Source organism: Oryzias melastigma, linkage group LG12 (assembly GCF_002922805.2).
Source record: "Oryzias melastigma strain HK-1 linkage group LG12, ASM292280v2, whole genome shotgun sequence".
Lineage (NCBI taxonomy): Eukaryota > Metazoa > Chordata > Actinopteri > Beloniformes > Adrianichthyidae > Oryzias > Oryzias melastigma.
In genome coordinates this window covers 22599661-22620149 of record NC_050523.1, presented here as the reverse complement: position 1 = coordinate 22620149, position 20489 = coordinate 22599661, and the positions used below count along the sequence as shown (strand labels likewise).

At 38.8% G+C, this 20489-nt stretch overlaps 2 protein-coding genes across 3 annotated transcripts in view; one reads left to right on the top strand and one right to left on the bottom strand.

Moving 5' to 3' along the window:
* Positions 1 to 3061, top strand: part of LOC112163198 (atrial natriuretic peptide receptor 2) — a 96049-nt gene extending 92988 nt beyond the window's left edge. The window contains exons 20-22 of the mRNA XM_024299466.1: positions 684 to 782; positions 930 to 1021; positions 2523 to 3061. Of these exons, the coding sequence (XP_024155234.1) occupies positions 684 to 782; positions 930 to 1021; positions 2523 to 2585 (254 nt within the window). The 3' untranslated portion in view covers positions 2586 to 3061. The remainder of the gene's footprint in view (positions 1 to 683; positions 783 to 929; positions 1022 to 2522) is intronic.
* Positions 3062 to 8573: 5512 nt separating this feature from the next.
* Positions 8574 to 14061, bottom strand: spag8 (sperm associated antigen 8). Of its 2 annotated transcripts, none has more exons than XM_024298686.2 (6): positions 13644 to 14061; positions 11696 to 11852; positions 11565 to 11610; positions 9871 to 9985; positions 9614 to 9676; positions 8574 to 8913 (listed from the first exon to the last, which is right to left on the bottom strand). In XM_024298686.2, the coding sequence occupies exons 1-6, from the start codon at positions 13710 to 13712 to the stop codon at positions 8902 to 8904; spliced, it is 462 nt and encodes a 153-aa protein (XP_024154454.1). In that variant the 5' UTR covers positions 13713 to 14061; the 3' UTR covers positions 8574 to 8901. The 2 variants fall into 2 exon arrangements, with proteins under 2 accessions (XP_024154454.1, XP_024154452.1); XM_024298684.2 differs by having other exon boundaries at positions 8574 to 8898; positions 13644 to 14044.
* Positions 14062 to 20489: the final 6428 nt, after the last annotated feature.

The window sequence follows — 20489 nt, the reverse complement described above, 5'->3', positions numbered from 1 at the left end:
GGATCAGATTAATATAAATATATTCAAATCATATAGTAGATTATTAATGTATTTCTAAACAAATATGTCTAAATGTGTAAACAAAAAAATCGACTTGAATTGAAGAATTGAAATAATAGAAAAAAAAATCTGAATCGAATCGTTTCTTGAAATTATAATTGATACTCAGCCCTATATTTTTCATGAATCTAAATAAGCATAAACATGTTTTGGTAGGGAACCATATATCAGTCGAGTATTGTTTTCTATACTGTTATGATTTGCCTTTTTAAGATGAAATGTTTGTCAGTGTTGTTGAATACGTTTCTCTCAAAAGTCCGACTTTTACTCCAGTACAAGTACATGTTTTTTCTTCTTTTTTATGCATTTTTTGGGCTTCTGCAACTTACAGTCTGAAAAATACGGTATTTGTAATTAGGTGAGTCAACATTCCAAAACAAAAATTAGGAGCAAATTGCTTAATAAAGATTAAACCCAATAAGTTCTTCATATTCAGCTCATGAGTGTTGACGGCTAAAATGAAGAATTTTCTGTCTTCAGAGCAAAGCTCCAAAAGGACCAGAGAGCTGAGTGAAGTGGGTCCATGCAACTCTTCCATTGATGCGGCCGTGCACAAACGCTCCTTTGCTCCGTGACTATGGCTAAACTCGGTAGTGACTGCGATGGAAATGTGTGTTTTCTAGGTCCGGTGTGCGCCGGTGTGGTTGGTCTGAAAATGCCCAGATACTGTCTGTTTGGAGACACTGTCAACACAGCCTCCCGGATGGAGTCAAACGGAGAAGGTGAGTGCTCAAAGCACCAGAGACGATGTCTGGTTTCTTTTCCATAAATTGATGTTTTCTGTTGAGAATTTAGCTCCCTGTGTAAAAAGTATATAAAAAGAATGTCTCCATGTTTTTTTTTTTCTCACATTTACATTTGTTTTTCAGCCTTAAAGATCCATGTATCTTCAGCCACCAAAGAAGTGCTGGATGAGTTTTGTTACTTTAACCTTCAGTTACGAGGGGACGTAGAAATGAAGGTGAGACTCTAGACCTCACTTAAATACAAAAAGTAAATTTACAGTTTACATTGAGCAAATTCAGTCTTTAAAAGTAGAAAAATGATCAGAAAAGTAACATCAATCCATATTCTAAACCGGCTTCGTCCTGGTCAGGGGTTACTGGAGCCTATCCCCACACCGTGAACAGTTCGTCAGTCCATCACAACGCTACACACACTCACATCTAAGGTAGAATTTAGACGTCAATTAACCTTTGACTTGGTTGGCTCCAACAACCCCAAACCCTAAAAGAGATTCAGGTTCTGAAAAAGGATGGATAGAAGCTGCTGAAGTTTGATGAGGCAGCAGAGAAAAAGTGGAAACAGTAAACCAGGAGTCTGCAACCTTCAACACTTAAAGAATATTTCAGGTTTATTTGTTAACAGTAGGAGCCACAAAGTCTTCACTCAACCTTTGGAAAAATACGATTCTGATTTATGTTTATTTGTTTTGCTGCTGACATGATACATTTAAATAAACTATTTTTACATAAATAAAATATAAACATGAAGAGAAAATAGCTTAAAAAATATGAAATAGTTTATAACTTTTGACAGAACTTTGCATGACTTCCTTTCAAAATAAGACAACCTACATCATAGGATCATGTCAATGCAGTAAATTGTGTTAGGCCCAGTATGGTGTGTTTTGGATTTTGGTGATTGAGTTTGACACCCCCGCTCTGAGGAAACAGAGAGCTGCACATATAGCAAACATTTGGTAGTTCAACCCCCCCAAATCCAACCCTTTACGTCTGAGAGTCAAGCAGGGAAGCTTATGAAATATACCAAACCAGAATCTTAGGAAAATAAAAGAATCTTGCATATTTTTTATTTTTTTGCAGGGAAAATAATCTTATCAGGAACGCTTTTCAACAATAAAATAGTCGAAAACATGTCTTAGTCACTGGAAGTTTTTTCTTAAAATAAGAATTGTTGGTAAGACTGTTTTTCAAACCCCATTGGCAGATTTGTTTTGTTTTTCCTTTATTTTACTTTTTTCTTATTTAAAAACAATTTTTCAAAATGTGAGAACTTCTACTTATTTTTCATGGCCTGTTTTTGCAGTGTGGGTCCCATTTCTAGTCTTTTAGTGACTCAGCTGTGGAGTTGAACTCACAATCTTCCAGTCTTAGGGCAGGCACTCTTCAACAAAGCCTCTGAGTCAGTGAAAAGGCAAATAAAGAAAAACTTTTGGGAAAAAAAGCCCCAAATATCACATATTTCCTACGAACTTAGAGCTACAAAGCACAGACAGCTTCTGAAGGCAAAAACATGTGGAAAAGCAGCAGAATATTTCTATTCAAACACCACAAAGTTTTTGAAAACTCAGAGCTTCATCGTCAGATTGCGAAAAGTGAAGGATGTGTCACCTAAAGTGGGAACATATCGCTCACTGGCGAACAAAGGGCGCTGTAACCAGGGATATCCGTCCTCCTGCATCGATGAAGATATTGATTTCTCCTTTTTGTGTTTTGCAGGGCAAAGGTAAAATGAGAACATATTGGCTTCTTGGGGAGAAGACTGATGTGTACGTTATCTGAGCCGCCCGCTCTACCGGCCGAGCCATGACTTTATTTGTTCTAGAATAAGTCCATAACAGTGATTTCCCGCAAAGGAAAGGCAAACAGCAGCCTTCCACAAAAGCTGAGGGAGCTCCAGGTATATTTATTACCTGCTGGCTGTCACTGAAAGACAATTAAGGACGAGTGCTTTTATATGAAGATTTTTGATGTGGTAAAAGTGGCTGTTTTTCATGGAGAAAATCCTATTTTTGTGCTTTCTACGTTAAATTGGTATTTGTTTGAAAGTTGATGATTTATTAGTATTTCCTGGAAAGATCCATTAAAGTTTGATGGCACAGAAATGCAATCACTGTCACTGCAGCGGTTCATTAACTATGTAACTTGAGCAAAACACTCTATACAGACAGTACATACACACACAGTATATATATATGTATATCCCACTGTAAAATATTTTGTTGAATAAATGGAGTAAGACACTCCTTTTACATTTACGGAGTTCTTTTTCTGAGCCAGCCCTGATGAGGTGGAAGTCCTTTTCCTACAAGCACAACATTTGCAGAACTATGGAACTAAATTGGGGCCAATATTATCTGAAACCCAAATAAAACATACAAAAACAAATATTGGTATTTGGCCTAAAAAATATAAAATGTCCGAAACTTTTTACTATTATAAAACAAACGTAATTATTTTCTGTTTTTTAGGTTTCAAAACTCAAAAATTCAATTACAAAACTTTTTTTCACTTTTCTTTTTTTTTCCGAATCTAAAAATTTCAGTTTCAAAACTTGTGGCCCCGTTGTGGCCAAAGGTTTTCTAGAAAGAGTTGAAATTGGGAAAAAAAATTGAAACTGAAAAAATATTTTTGAGAAAAGTTTTTGGAATTGGAATTTAGAGTTTTAAACCTAAAAAACAGAGCACTTAAAGCTGGAAATAATTATGTTTATTTTCGAATGACAAAAAGTTTCAGATATTTTACATTTTTTTGGGCCAAACATTAATATTTTTTTCAATTTGTTTTATTTGGGTTTCAAATAATATTGGCCCCAATTTAGCTCCATAGAGATCCAGAGCAGATCTGGACCACTTTCCCCCAACTACGCTCCTGCAGGTGTTTTCATGCCATTTCAGGACAGAAAGTATTTATAAAGCATGAGCTGTCACCGCAGAAAAGGAAAATGTTCTTCGCATTGATGCATTAGGTTCAGAAACCTTTTGGGAATCTGGATTAAAGTTCACCTGCAACCTGTTAATTAATTTTCCTGTTAAAGACTCCCGTTAAGCTTCAGAACAGCTAACGGGTTTATATTCCAATCTTTCCTCATGGTTTAATACATCTGAATTCTACAGAGAAGTCTTCAAAAGATCTGTCTTTAAGTTTTCTTTAGTGGAAGAATTTTCCAACAATTGAAGACAAACATGGAATTCACAGATCATTAACTGCTGTTGTGACCTCTAAGAGACACGCCCACTCAGGTGATACAAAGTGGAAGCATCTAAAAAAAAATTAATTTAGCTGCTTTCTAAACGGCTGTGTCTGGATCAGAGCCTGGAAACTGTCTTGAAATTGATTATTAAAAAAAAAAAAAAAAGGAACATACAACCAAAGTCTGGAAAAGTAACAGCCTTTTCATTTAAATGGAATAAAAACTAATTTTTAACCCTTTGACACCTTGATCAACCAAACGGTAGAGAAACCATGTTACTTGTGGCTCACCGAGCCTCTTGTTTATGTCTCAAATAAGATCTTTTTCAAACATAGTTTGTTTTCTGCTCATGAGTCACAATTTGAATAAAGAAGTAATGTTGTTTTAATCTTCATTTTCTTTATCTGTGTCCTCCATCATCAAACAAATGCTACAAGAACATGTTAAAACGACCATTTTCATCAGAGTGGGTCTTTATAGGGTGATGCAATTGCAGGAATTAGAAGTTTTGGTGAAAAGCGTGATTACCATGGTTACCACAGTGCAGCAGGTCCATCGTGTGGACATGGAGGTCCTGAGATTCTGTCTAGGATTAAGTTCTACAAAGCGATTTCTCCAATTTCTCTAAATTGTCTGATGATGATCTATTATATTAAAGATTGCAGTTTGACATTTAAGAGCATTTTTTTTAAATATTGTGTTATTGCTCTTTCTTTCATACGTTGGAACGCAACTGCTCTTCTTTACCGGGGAGAGTCCGCCTCTCTGAGACATCCTTATGTGGTAACCATGTTATATATTTGATATTTTTGAATATATTTAGTTTTAAGATGATACACCCAGGAGGAGGTGCAAGTGAAGGACAGGGGATCACTGCTACAGATAGAGGTGCAGGCAATAATAGAAGAGGGAGAGCCAGTAGGGTGGTCAGAACGCCTCAGCAGGGAGCGTGGATAAGATGGGAGCATTCAGTGGAACACAAGGTGTGAAGGGTGGAGTTGTGGAAATCTGAGCCACATCGTATACGTTTCCGGATACTGTTGGTCTATGACGTCCTACCAAGCCCCTACAACTTGTTCTTGGGGAAGGGTGGAGTCACCGGTCTACAAACTGTACCTGAAGAGGGGGAGCACATCCTCAGCAAGCTGTCCGAAGTACCTGGACAAGAGACACTACCGCTGGCGCCATGATCAAGTCCTGAAGGCAATAGCCAACACCATAAGTGGCATTAACCATTGTAGGCCACTCCGCTCAGCTAAGAACACCAGCGCCTTAGTCCGGGCTGGGGAAACGCCACCGCTAGCTGCCAGAGTCAGAGGTGTGGTAATAACAACACAAGACTGGGAGCTAATAGTTCACCTTGAAAAGCAAATTATATTTCCAGAAACCATCACCACTACAATCCTGAGGCCAGATATGTTGCTCATCTCAGAAGTCTCCAAGCAGATAGTTCTTCTGGAATTGAACGGCGAATGACAGGAAGAGGGCAAAGTGTGCTGATTTAGTAGAGGAGTGCCGAAACATCAATTTACGAGCAAGGTGGGATGCAGGGGGTTCATAGACCAGTTACTTTGCTGAGCATACATCATGCTGAGCATCACTGGGGCCAGCAGGTAAAGGGCCATTCAGGAGGTCACTGAGGTGGTAGAAGTATTTGGCTGTGGATTAAGAGGGGGGCAACCATGGATGGGTACCTGAACACAAGCTGGGACCTGATCAACCCCTCCAGGGTCGTGTATTGCCATGTATCGTAGGTAACGTAGCTCCCCTCCAAATACTCTAGACCTGCAGACACATGCAACACCGTGATGCAAAACTTTTTAACTGTCATTTGGAATGCTGGAGTTTGCTCCAGAGACCCGTAGTTTCACAAGCAAATTGGTTTTCCTGTATCATCCTGTGAGATAATGAAATGTTTGGAGAGGATCTGCTGCATAAATAGGAGCTGAAATTATTTGTCGCCATAGCTACCGCCAAGTAATCCCAGCTGACGGCTCAGAGAGGATCAGTACATCTGGAATTGTGTGGTGATTGACAGAACACAAATGAGCCTGTAGCCCATGCGGTGAAGAGAGTCTCGCTCCTGTGAGTGCACGGATGTGAGGAAATAGACTTTAAAGATAATTTTCTAGTTAGTTCTCAGAGAATAATGAAGTATCTTTCCATTATCTTTTCGTTGATGACTGATAGTCATAATTAAAAACTACAAAAAGCCTGCAGAAAAACAAACTGTAAAGCCTTGTTCTGCGGAGGAACACCAGAAACTAATTGAAGGAACGGGATTTTATCTTAGCAGACCCAGTCGGAGCCTGCACCCTAGTTAACAGAGAAGAAAAGCAGCAGATATTATCATATCAAAGGTGTTTGTCAGATACCTGCACTGACTGAGGGAGGTTTGGAACATGCAGAAAAAGTTTTATAGCTGTAAGTTTAAGTTTTGCTTCTGTAAAAGTATGTTGCTGTCACATAAGTAAATGGTGAATACTTGTAGAGTGCTTTTCTGCCTTCCTTGAAGGCCCAAAGCACTTCACAGTCACAGACCCATTCACACACACATTCACACATGTGATGGCTCCGCTGCCGAGCACTGGCACCAACCTCCCACCAGAAGCAATATGGGGTTCAGTGTCTTGCCCAAGGACACTTCTACACATGGACGGGCAAGGCGGGAATCAAACCCCTAATCTTGGAGTCCACCGCCCTACTGCTGCACCACGGCCGTCTACGCTGCCTGTGTGAGCCTTTCTGACTCTCCTGACAACGAAGCTAAAACTAACCTTAGAGGTCATGGTCTTCTTCTACGGCCTAATCTTTTCTCGAAGGGACTAGACCAGTTAACATACTGCACAAACATGTAGAAATAAACGTCCATCCATCCAACTCATTCCGCTCATCTGGTACCGGGTACTGGACTTCGCTCTCCCCAGCCACTTCCTCCAGTTACTCTGGGGGGACCCCGAGGCGTTCCCAGACCAGCAGAGAGACACAGTCTCTCTATCGTGTCCCAGATCTTCCCCAGGGCCTCCGCCCAGTGGGACAAGCCCGGAACACCTCTCCAGGGAGGCGTCCAGGAGGCATCCAGACCACATGCCCGAACCACCTCAACTGGCTCCTCTGAATATGGAGAAGCGGCTCTACTCCAAGCTCTCTCCAGGTGACAGAGCTTCTCCTCCTATCTCTAAGGGAGCACCCAGCCACCCTCCAGAGGAAACTCTTTTCAGCCGCTTGTAGTCGGGATCTTGTTGTTTTAATCACGATCTAGAGCTCATGACTATAGGTGAGTATTGGAACAAAGATAGAGAACGAAGTTCTCCATGACCAGCTGGCTCCTGATTGACTGAACACACCTGATTTAGGTAAACACCATCAAGCAGTTCAGGGAGAGCTGGAACACAGGCAGGGTTGAGGTTCTTGAGGACCAGGTTTGGCCACCCCTGCACTAATTGATGAACCATCCATCCATCTTCTTGGCTGCTTTTTCCCTTTCGGAGTCGCGGGGGTGCCGGAGCCTATCCCGGCTACTGATAGGCGAAGGCGGGGTTCACCCTGGACAGGTCTCCAGTCTGTCACAGGGCCTCAATCACACACACATTCACTCCCACATCCACACCTAGGGGCAATTTAGAGTCACCAATGAACCTATGAAGCATGTTTTTGGATGGTGGGAGGAAGCCGGAGTCCTCGGTGAAAACCCACGCATGCACGGGGAGAACATGCAAACTCCACACAGAAAGGTCCCAAATCCCCCAGCCGGGCCTTCTCGCTGTGAGGCAAGAGCGCTAACCACTGCGCCACCGTGCAGCCCTAATTGATGAACCATTTATCAAAATGTTAAAAAGAAAATCTGCTAAAATTGCTGTTGAAATAAATATTCTTAATTTATGTGTTGCTTGTTTGTTCCTAATTCCACTGATTGAATAAATTAAAAACCTAGACGTTTTACCATCAATGCATCTTATTAGTCCTGGGCAACAAACCAAAGTGTGCCTGAGGGGGTGGTGGGCAAATTTTCTGATTGACCCCCTGAATCCCCTAAATCTGGGTTAAATATGTTTTTTTTTTTCTCATAAATAAAAAAACAAGCCATAGACAAGAGGGTCAAGTAGCAGTATTTTTTTTAAAACAGAAACTTGAATTTGACAAAGACGTTTAGAAGCGTTGAGAGTGTCAGTGTCCAAACAACAGCAGGTAAAATTCCAGTAACATATCAACATGGTGGTGACAGACCCAGATGCTGCTCTGCTGCTCTTTCTGTGGCAGTATTGGGTCATGTCTACTCTGAGTCAGTCAGTGCGCCTCTACTAAGCAACATAAGAACTCCAGATAATATAAAGTAAATTACCCCATAGTAGGTCGGTTCTGGACACTGCAGACTTAGCGTTTGACACTGCTGGCTTGGACCTTTCAGATGAATATTTTCTGTTACTCAAACTCATAGACATCCTTCAAAATGCAGACCAGTTTCTTTTAAATGAGCAGAAAGAGCAGTTTTCTAAAGAAATCTGTCTGAAATCAGCCTGTTAAATAAATGACCAGTTTGTGGTCTGGATTTTACATGGAAATACAGAAATCATATCAAGGGAAACCTTTCATTACAGATGTTTATTAACAACTAAGTTTTCCATTAAAAAAAATCCAATACATCTATGAAAAGAGAGAAGAGTAGCTGTGTCCTCTGTGTCAAACCCGTCCTACTCCACAGCTCCTGCATCCACAAGATCAGGTGGGTCACTACATCAACAAGTGCTCTGAAAAGAATAGTTGAATTACAAAGCTGAAAATACGAGGCACTGCTCAGTCTTCAAGTGGGAGGTCGATTTCATCCAGTCGTTCGCTGATGGGGGTGCTGAACAGCGCTGACTTCCTGAATGGGGATTTTTGGGTCCGCACTGGGGTCACGCCCTGTCACATAACACACTTTCAAACATTTGTGGTTTGATTGTTACAGTTTCACAGACCTAAAATTTTTGTTTTAGCATGCAAATGATCTTAAGTAAGCAGGAGATGATGGATCAGTGGCTCTGAATAGCCTATTACCACTGCTCCTAACCCTGTCAGGTGAGTCTTTTCAAAACATATGTAACATATTCTCCACTTATGTAATTTACAAACATTTATTTATAGATGTATGTTACTTTCAAAGAGGAATATAGGGAAAAATACACCCAGCAGCAGTGTTTGAAACGGAAAGGATCCGTGAAGAGCCTCTCCGAGAGGGCCAATAGAGACAGAGCTGATCAGAGGGCCACTGAAATTCATTCAAGCATTCTTATTCTTCCTTTCAGCCCCTGGTCATCTCAGGGGTCGCCACAGCAAATCATCCTATGATTCACATGTGATTTGGCCTCAGTTCAACAGTGAATATCACAATACACCAGGCTTGGCTTGAACCAATTGAAAGGTTTCTCTTCATTGTTACTTCCTCATTAGCAAATTCTTTAAAAATGAATTTTTGGAATTTTTACTTTTTCTGCTGTTGTTTTGTAATACAAAAATCATGTACTGAACCGAAACCAAACTGGGACCCAAAAATTGAGGTTTGAATCAAATTGCAGAAAAAGTGAATCATTGCCTCCCTATTGATTATGATTAAAAACTTTAATATAACCTCACATACCTGGATCTGCTGGTAGTTTTCACTCCAAAATGTAATAGCCTCATCAGTTTTATAATCATGTATCTGTGAAAGAGACAGATGACAAAATATACATGATGAAAGAGGATATTATCAAAGATGTGCATGTTTTTAAGAATGTATTAGTAAGTTGGTTAATTTTGCCACAGTGTTTATGTTGGCTTGCATCTTTACTTCTTGAATACTGATTGTGTATATGTGTGTTTAAGAATGTGCCTATGAAAGCTTTGCAGACAGACCTGTGCAGCTTTTGGTCTGGAGGGCTCATATCCAGGGATGGTGTAGTCCCTGTGGGTTGTGGAGCAGAGCTCTGTTTCTGGTGTTGGTATGTTGACCTCAGCTTGCATCTCCTCTCTGTAAAAGCAGGATCTCAGTGTGTTAGTCGATCAAAAGTAGGCACTGCTTCATACACGGTCATAAAAGAGATCACTAAAGGGCCACTCCGATCATGGTTTGATCTATTTTCAAATCATTCAAGGTTATTTTTTAATTATGATTGTGCCGTTTTAATCCAAAATAAAAATAAATAAATAAAATAAAGCGTTGTGGTTTTATGGGCCATGGTTTCTCCATAGCAACAGGAGTTCATTAGAAATGTATGGGTGGGACAGTAGAAATATCCAGAAATGTAATTTTCTTTGTATATGTCCTCAGTATCCTTGACAAATAAAAAGTTCAGCGCGCTGTGTTGTGGGGTCCAGATGACCCCACTTTTAATGTAGACACACCTAGGATAGCAAAAAGGATTACACAACACATAAGGGGAAGTATGGGGGAAGTAGGTGAGACACAGGCACCGCAAACAGATTTTTCATTTATTTTACTCCCCAAATCCTTCAGACTGCCCAAAGGGCCCTTTGGTGCTGTTGACAAATGTGCACCTGTTTTGTGCTCCGTACAGGCAGCCTGAATGTTATAAATGAGGAAATTAAATAATCAGTGTTGTTTGTGTGGATACCCTACAAGTTTTCTATGTACCTGCGCACCCTGTGTATGCATTATTTGTATAAGAAGCTTTACTAATGGCCTATGATGCACGGCAGCATCACCTGTACATTGTAACTTACATTATCCTTAAACATATCACGACACAGTTACCACACATGACAATGGTATGTTCCGTTTTCATGCCGTCCCTTAAGGTCACTGTACAAACCACATGGGAACTCCAAGACGCTCCTGCATGCCTCTTCAGATGCCGCTACGCCTTTCACAGGTGCACGGGACTATGGCACTGACAAATGAAATTTTTGCACAAAGCAAAATCAAAGTAGAATGACCTCTACTGACTTTACTGAAAAATGTATTCTGGAATTGAAGCAACATCATTCTAGCAGATGAGCAAACGCAGTCTGATGGTAGAAATTGAGACCTTGAAGGAAACCACAAACTGAGAATGCAGTAAAGCCCTTGAGGTTTGTGCTTTTAGTAAAACAAGTTCACAAATGACATAGGGTAAGTCAGTGAATTTCCTAACAGGCCGGGTGGTCAACATGTAAAGTCTACGGACTGTATAAGAAAACATGAAAGCGCCATATACCTGCATAAATAACCAACAAAAGAAGGTTTGTTCTCTGTCAGCTAAATAATAAACACTGACTTCTGTGTTCAACAAAACTGGAATGAGTTCAGAAAGCAAGAGGAACGAGGAGAAGTTGTGAAAGCACGTTTCCAGACTGAGACACTGACAGGTGAGGACTAATTAAACAGAGGGTTTGTCTTTCTTTGAGTTTTGGATTTCCACATTCCTATTGACACTACAGTGACTGACCCTCATTAGGATAACATGATGCTGCTGGACTGAACCAAGAAACCCAGATATGACCAAGTTATGGACAAGACTTTCATGCCTGGATTTTGCTGTTTAGTACAGCAAAGACATCTCCAAGATTAGTTCAAGCTTCACTAAAGATGTGTTTAAAGGTATAATTACCTTATCATTTGGATGATTTGTTTTTCCAAAAGCTCTCTTCTGGTGCCTAAAACATAGAAAGTAGAGGATTTACTGAATCATCTGAATCTAAAGAAAAGATTCAAGAGTTGTTTGTTTGATGTTACATATACCCAGCATTCTTCCTCCTGGACGTTGTGCAGCCACATAGGTTGCTTTGGAAGTGGTGGTAGTCTCCATTTTGGCCTCTTGGTCGACAGCAAAAATCCCTTTGTGTGAGCCTTTCTCTGCGCGTGACCTTGAGTCCTTTGAGCTGCAAGCAGCAGCTCCCTGAATGAAAGAAAAAGGTCAAACTGATTCAATGAAAAGCAATTTAAAGATTCATTTCAGAAAACTTACTAATTAAATATAGCTTTGCTTCCATTTTTATGTTTGCAAGTTTGTTTCTGCATATTTTCTGTTCTCATTTTTTACAGAATGTTTAAAAGGATTGTTGAAATCGAAGATTAATCAAACAAATAAACTGGCGGTAAAATATTCCGTGGATTAAAAAACGATTGATAACTCCTTAACACCTATTGATGCAAAAATACATCACTTCAGCTTCAAAATTACCTTCATTTAGCGTCTACTTTAAAGCAAAAACGTGTTTTTGGGGTTTTATTTATTTATTTCATAGCCGGTGATGAATTCAGGTGTCAAGAGGTTCAAGGCAAACTATAAAAAAAAAAAAAAAAAAATTTAGATTTTGTCATTTATGTTTTCTAAAATCTTGTTTTCTTCACTTAATGGAAGTCTGAAAGCATCCACCTTCACAGCAGCTTGAAAAGAAGGATGCTCAGCGGCAGGGTCAGAAGTCAGATGGTCATCCACAAATAAAAAAACCGTCTGTGGCAGCTGGAGGGGTCAAACACTTACAGCAGGGGAGGGCACTTTCACATCCACTGATAAAGTTGACTTTCATCATCTGAATACTTTTTGTTTCATTTGTGTTACGGCTGTGGCCGTATTTGGTTTTGTTTTCTTTTTGGTAGGGTGAATTTTTGTCAGAGTGGGACTTTTTTGTGTTTTGTGGATCTTTGTTTGTGTGTTTTTCTGTTGATTTGTTTCAGGTGTGGTGCTGGAGGCGTGGCTCCCCATTGGTTGGACCTGAAGGAGGGGAGCCTTTAAAACCACCATTTGGACCTCCAGACCATGAGAAGGGAGCTGGGCTGCAACAGTCTCCACTGTAGCGCAGTGATCTTCTCCACCTGTTTTGATTTGTGTGCACTTTGTAGTTTCTTTGGTGTTTTGTGTTAGGTCCCACTCTGTGTTCTGTGTTTAGTGTTGGTTTGATTTGATTTAGGTGAAGCTGTAGGGGTGAACTGCCATTTTATTTAGTAAATGTTTTCTCCTGTTTCTGTTAGTCCAGGGAGGTTAGTGTTTGTCATTATTTTACTGTTTCTTTTGCAGGTAAGCTCCCTGGGTTGAGTTAGTTGGGGTTTTGTTTGTTGTTTTGGCCTTGGTTCACCCTGAATCCTTTTTGCTTCACTTTTGGTTATTTCGTCATGTAAATAAATATTGTTATACTTTTCTGGAGACTTTTGTTTTTTTGTTAAACACTTATTTAATTTATCTTTATGTTAGGCCCCGCACCCCTAGACAAATTGGGGCGTAACAATTTGCTTTCCAGGATATGTAAACTAAATCTGTCTCACATTTGTTAGCATTAAATATTGAGTCACAATTAGATGGAATTAAAGTGAAAACTCATAGATATTTTTTAAAACATATGTTTTAGATAAAAACAAAACTATCAGTGTCAGACATTCAAAATGGTCAATTTAGGCAATTCTTTTTTAAATAATAGTTTTTCATCTCCCCAAAAAGTATTTTTTTCTTACTATTTTGTTTATTTTGACCAAAAAAAGCAGAACTATGATTAGTTTTTCTAAAACTAAACGATTAAAACCTTTAAAGCTACTCCTTTTTTGAGATCAAAACAAAAGAAAAATGAAGTTTTTGTATCAACCCCTATCAAAGCCGTAAAGAAAACATGTGAAGTTTTCTGCGATTTTGCGTCAGTGCAGCCGTCAAAACCTGCTGTTGTCGGCCTCCATTTTTGAGGCTAACTTCGCGCACCTGCTCACTCCCGCCGCGCTGAAGATCTTCCTGTTTTCTCCCCGTCGGAGAAGAAGATTCAGCGTTCATGATCACCACAATCTAATGTCCACAAATGAAAGGAAACGAGCAGAAGCGAAGGTCGATACGTCTCCGTGTCAATCTTTTCTGGAAGAAACACATACAGTTGACGGAAGTGTCACCTTGGCAACGGTAGCCCCGCCCCCTAAAGATTACATGGAGAAAAACAAGATTTTTTTTTTTTTTTTTGTATTATATTTGTTTTTACTTAAGTTTTAATAGTCCAAGAAGGAAGTACAAAAATAAAAAAATCAAACTTGGATGCTTCATCGATCTTTCCATTTTCTAAACACCAGTTTTTAAGAAGGCAGCAAAAGAGAGGAGAAACAGGAATTGTTCTTCTCTCAGTTCTCAGTTTGCATTTGGTTTCTTCAAAATATAATATGACTTCATAAAATCAAAGATCAATTAAAAGGCAAAAAAATATATATTTTATGACATTTAGTGATTAAGAACTGAATGGGCTGTTGAACAAAACTCAAAGTTTAAGCATTTTATTTTACAGATTTCTGTGGGATGAAGATAAAAAATTATGGATCACTGCAGTCAAACAGGAAGGATGACAACCTAATAATGCCAGCAGACTGTAATACACAGTTAGTGTCAGGGAGACCTGTGGTTACACATTATATTGTCTAAAAAGTGATCCATATTTAGCGATGGGTACTATGTGGGTTTTATCTGGTGCTGGTGCCAGTCTAATACATCTGAAAGGATGCCAGCTGGAACCTCCTCTTTGGTCTTCCTCTAGACCTCTTTCCCAGCAGCTCCAAGGTCATCATCCTTTACCATGTCAGTTTAAGAGACCAAAGTGTAAAAGCGGGGATTTGATTTTAATATTATGTTTGTCAGTGATCAGCATGGTAGTGAAGAAGATGAATAAAGCTTAGGAGAGTTTTGTTTGCCCTGTGAATGTTCATTAACAATCAATCATAATGTTCACATCGCCTCTATCACATCTAAGTCTGACATCGGTCTCTCCGTGACACAATTTAAACCCCACGCTGGAGTTCTATTTTCAAATTGAATGTGTCAATTTCATGATCAAAAGCGGAGGAACAGGAAACAGTTCTGGATTTCAAAATAAACATTTCTGTTTTATTTAATATATATATCTATGATGTTATTTTATATTGAAGGTGCCCACATAATATCACACATTAACACAGCAGATAATGCCAATGTCCATTTACGCCACGGGCAACGGCAGCTTAATTTTGGAAGTTCAAAAACATACTGTCTTTTATGACACAAAACACACATTTTACAAAAACTCAGTGAAGAAGGAGAGGACATGGGGCCTGACTGACAAGTACTGAACAGGAGTGGCAGGACAAACCACTCATCCGGGAGCCAGAGGGAAGACAAGCTAACTGAGGCGAGGGAGACGCACAGACCAGTGTAAATCCAGCATAAGGGTTGTGATGAGTTGTTAGGAGTCCTTTGTCCTCAGCTGGAGTTAGAGATGAGGCAATCAATCCCCTTCACTGCCTGATTGGCCCCTTCACGTGGTAAAGACCTGAGTGAAACAGGGTTGGATTTGAAGAGACTGGAAGGTTAAATTATGGTTTCAGTTTAAAAGATGTATCTTTTTTTTGTTTTTTTTTTATAAAAATAGCATGTTTCAGTCGTCCCTTCTACCGTCCTTTCTCTCCTGTGATGATACAGATCTGTTTGTTTTTTAAAAGAGTGGTTTGTACCCTTCAGGTGGAGGTGAACCACAGATTCTGGTCCATTAATGTTGGTCCTGTGTTCATATGACCTCTTGTGCAAGATTGTAGGAGATAATTGTGTCCTTGGAATGAACCAGTTTTTGTCTGAGAGTCAGAGGAGGTTTGAAGTGGATGTTGTGTTTGTTAGAGAATCCTTTAAAAATTGTCAGACATACCATAAATGTAAGGAATAATTACATGGCTCTTCTTGGAAAAGGATGCAGCAGCAGTTCAAAGTGAATGAATGTCCAGAGTTCTTCAAATAGTTTAAGAAAAAGTAAAATATGCTGCACTGTGGTAACCATGGTGACAATGCTGGAGAAAAAACATCCAAACTGTCTTTAGTAAATACTGGTTTTAATATTCACATATTTATCACTAAGTGAAACCTCCTCGGCTAAAAAATCTGTTTGGAACTGAGTGCAAAAACTTGTTATTTCAATTAACCATGCAAGTGAAGCAAAAGTTAACTGGACATTTGCATCACTTTTTTTTAATGTAATTTCCTAAGTTTTTTGGGGGCCATGACAGATGAATTTATGACCTTGGGATATGAATAAAGTTCAATTCAATTAAATTTAGTTTGACATCTCAACAAAAATAATTCAGCACATTCCTTGGGCCCAAACATGACACTATTATAGCTGCGGAGGGTCTACGCTCTAACAAATCTGCTCTAAACTAAAGCCATTTTTTTACTTAAGACATAAGAGAATAAAGAAGATAGAGCAGAGAGAAGGCTCTGGTTCAAATCCCTGCTGGGACATTTCTGTGTGGAGTTTGCATGTTCTCCTTGTGCATGTGTGGGTTTTCTCCAGACACTCCAGCTTCCTCCCACAATCCAAAGACAAGCTTCATGGGTTAATTGGTGTCCCTAGGTGTGCATGTGTGAATCTGTGTGGGAGTGATTTTGTGCCCTGCGTCTGACTGGCAACCTGTCTAGGTTGTACCCATTGCATATAAGAGTAGCTAGAAAAGGTCTTGACCTGGAAAGGAATACACAGGGGTAAAAAATGGACAGATTGAGTCAAGGGAGGAGTGTATACAGGAGAAAACATCCAAACTGTCAAAAAAGGATAACATTGTTGATGACTGAGACAAAGGTTTTCAAAAGAGCTCAACTTCACACAATTTTGTTGGAAGTTATTTTTATCTCCAAAAGATTTTAAACTACATTTTTCTCAAAATGTCTGACTGAAGATCAAAAACAGACCATGTCCTGTGGGACACTCAAGGAAGTCAATCATCTCAGGTCTAACACAAGAACGACGTGGGTCAAGGACTTCCAGACTGCTGTACTGTAAAGAGGTGTCATGTTTGTGATCATGCTGTTTGAGAAGCTTCAGAGGCTCCACAGGGACCAGGGACGGTTTTATTGTGTTGTGGACCAGCGGTGAGCCTTGGGAGGGTGAAGCATGGCTTCAGCACGCAGTGGTGAGATGCAGTGTCTCTCAGACTGCAGGAAAAGTCAAAGAAACAATCGACCTACCTGTTAAGGTAAAGGTTCAACAATGATTTCAGAAAAGCATGTTAGCTATGAGAAAATCCAGGATTTGAATATATATATATATCTAACATGTATATAATATACATTTTATAGTATTCCGTAAATACCCCTCAGGTATAAAGACTAGATTTTTGCACACTGCAAAAAGTGAAATCTAAGTGAGATGATCTATGTTAATACAAGCATAGAAACTCTTATTTTTTTAATGGTGAGATAATTCTTCTCACTTAGTAGGTTTTATGCTAGATAATTTCCCTTATTTTAAGATTTTGGGTCCTTAATTATCTCAATAAGATTATAAGGTTTGTCACTAAGATTTTATTACCTATTATGAGTAAAAACACACTTTAACTAGAATCTCAATAGTAACATTATCTTCATTCAAGCCTGTGACATTTGTGTGGCCAAGATCAATGCAGGAGTGTTGCCTTAATTCAAGAATTCCAAGTAAATTATCATAGTGAGATAAAAAATAGTGCTAACAGTTCACTATTCTTTTCGAAGAATAGAAAAGTATATTGGTTTAGGATTTTTGGCTGGTTTCAGAAACAGATCCTAGTGGTTAGCAAATTGTCAACATAACCTTAATTAAAGAATCATTTTGAACATTTTGAGAAAATTAATCTTAGAAATTATAAATAAGCTTGAAATGAGTAAAAATATACACATTTTAAGATATTTGTGGTTCCTATAAAGTTAAATATTTGTACTTGTTTTGAAAAGTCTTGACAAGCCAAATTTTCTTGTTCTGTTGGCAGATAATTTTCTTATTTTAAGCAATATTTACCTTATTTTTGTGCATTTTTTTTAAAGCAGACTTTTTACAGCGTATTAGCAGCCCATACTGTTGAGATTGCTTTTGTCACAATTTCCACCATCTTTAAAAATGCCGCCATTTTGGATTTTCTCTTTTTTTTTTTTTTTTTGTAAAATGCTTTTCTGAAAGTGAGGATCCAAAGGCACGTCCATGCCAAATTCATACCACAAAATGCACGATTTGTCTGAAATATAACCGGTTATGTATGCTGCAGCATCCCGACATATCCTTCATGAAAGCAGTGTGATTGACGAGTATGAAATGTCTCCGGTCCGGGCTCTGCTGAGCACCTCTGGAATGAGATCATGGCCTTTCTTTACTAGAGTGCCTGCTCTCATAAAAGTGAGTGAAATCAGCAGGAATACAAATATTAAGGATTTCATGGAAAACCTCATGGGAAGAATGTAATCTGTTCTGGCAGAAAGAGTCCAAACTTTTAAACAATCTCTGAAACTCCCGGTGCTGTCGGTGTGAGACGTCTCATCGAGTATCCAAAGCGAGCTAAAGATTTGCTAAATCCAAGGTTGATGTTAGTTTTTCAACCGAATAGGCACAGATCCAGACGTTTTGACGCTCTGCATAATGCTTCTGCGGTCAGCATCCGGATCAAATTCTCCTAATCCCTTTAGCCCACCAATCATCCATGCTGTAATGAAGTCCCTTCAATCCCTGCTTCACACTGTTGCTATTCTTGTACCACTTTGTGATTACTTGTTGACTGACCATCTCCATGGCTACCAGCATCTCCTGCAGCTATACTGCTGAGGCATGAATGTGTTTTCTCCTGCAGTAAGCACACAGCCTGCTGTGCTTTTGGTGAAATCATATCCAGTAGAAATTTCATACTTTTTATTGAGCCAGAAACATGACGACACATAACCTTTCATCTTTTCAGTTTCATCACTCCACCACCAAAACCCCAAATATTTGTTGAAATTTGGAGAGTTTTGACATGCACATGGGCAGTTTATTCACTTTTGTTTGTGACCAGCCACCCGCGAAGGGAAAGGCTCTCCCCTAATGGCGTGTTTTTCTCAGGTTCAGGAAGAACTCACCTCTCCTAATTAGGAAGTTTTATACGAAAAAAATGAATAATTTTCTAAATTTCAAGATGATTTTTTTAAGGTAAGCAGATGATAAAGGTAATTACTAAAAACTCTGTTTTTAAAGTGTTTACTTTTTCAAAAGGTTTGTTCTAAAATACAAACAAGCCTTATGGAAGTCTTTTTACCCATAATTCAAAGTGATAGTTGATTCTGAATTCTGTTTACAATTCAATCATGTAATTTGAAAAAACCTTTTTCACTTTAGAATTGAGTATGAAAATATCACAATTTCAATCCTTATTTTTTCTTAGATAAAATTATTTTATAAAAGCAAAATAAAAACATATTTAAGATTCATGTTTTTGGTAGGATAATTCAAATAAAAATGCCTTTTGGAGCTGTCAGTTCAAAATGCAATTTGATTGGTAATTTTGAAAACAGAAGTATTAGGGCCACAGAAAAATATGATCATAATAAATACATTAAAACATTTATCATGAATGGAACAGTTTTTTGAAAATATTTGTAAATATGATGAGATTACAGTTGAAGTAAACCTCCAGTCTGGCAAGTGAACGTCATGTGCAGCAGCAGAATGACTGAATGTAATCTGGTCAAACTGTCTTGGATTTAAAGAGATAAGATGAATGTTTATTGATAACGTTACAAATGTTGGAAGCTCCTTTGTTTGATTTGCAGTTTATTAGTGCTTTTGCATTGATGGGGATTTTGAGTTTCCAAAAGGTTCCTAATTTCTTTGCTTTTGAAACCTTTCTGGAAATAAAGCTTCTCAAAATACTCCATGTCTTTCATCTTTGAGCAGGGTCAGATAAACACACCACTTTGGTTAATTTATGACTTTTTTCCCTGAAAATTTACTTTTTTTACAGTTGTAAACTTATGATATTTAAATTAATAAATGTACAACTTTAAAACAAGTACATTTGAGAGATATAAAATTCATACATTCAGCTTTTGACCTTCAATGTCAAATCATTTAATAGTTGTTACTTTTTTCTCCTAAATTCAAGTTTTTGAAGTTATTATTCAAATTATATTTTGTTTGTTTGAAAACTGGCTCTAATACTTGAATCCAATAAATAGTCTTAGTAGTGTTTTTGTGGATTTTTTTTTTGTTAAATTAAGAATGAAAATTAATCTCAAATTGAATTTTTGAGTATTTCTATCTGAGTATCAATGATTGTGAATCAGGAGCAGATACAAATATACTATTTGAAAAATGTCGTAGTTTCCTGCTCTGCTTCAATCTGATGGATCCACTGTCATACAAATAGATCCATGAACGTCTTTGTTTTCCTCGTCTGAGCTGGAATCCGGATCAGAACTGTACGGCTGGATAGCTCCAATCCTCTCCTTTTTTGTTGCCCCTGTAATGTTAGCTTCTTGGAGCTATCAGGTACTTCCTGTTGGAATGCGAGAGGGGAGGGGTCACCCAGTCCAGTTCTTATATACAGTCAAATGGTCAGATGTCATCTCCACATTTTTCTGTCTTTTTAGTGAGAACTTCAACATCCATCCATTCATTTTCTTGTCCACTTCTTCCCTTTCGGGGTCGCGGGGGTGCCGGAGCCTATCCCGGCTGCTGATGGGCGAAGGCGGGGTACACCCCGGACAGGTCGCCAGTCTGTTACAGGGCCTCAATCACACACACATTCACTCTCAGACACACCTAGGGGCAATTTA

Excerpts from the sequence above, each read along its gene's own strand:
- spag8 (XM_024298684.2), bottom strand. The coding sequence starts at position 13,712 with ATGAACGCTGAATCTTCTTCTCCGACGGGGAGAAAACAGGAAGATCTT. Across the intron at positions 11,611-11,695 it reads TCCAGGAGGAAGAATGCTGG|GCACCAGAAGAGAGCTTTTG; the intron begins GTATATGTAACA and ends TCTATGTTTTAG. Across the intron at positions 8,899-9,613 it reads AAAACTACCAGCAGATCCAG|GGCGTGACCCCAGTGCGGAC; the intron begins GTATGTGAGGTT and ends GTTATGTGACAG.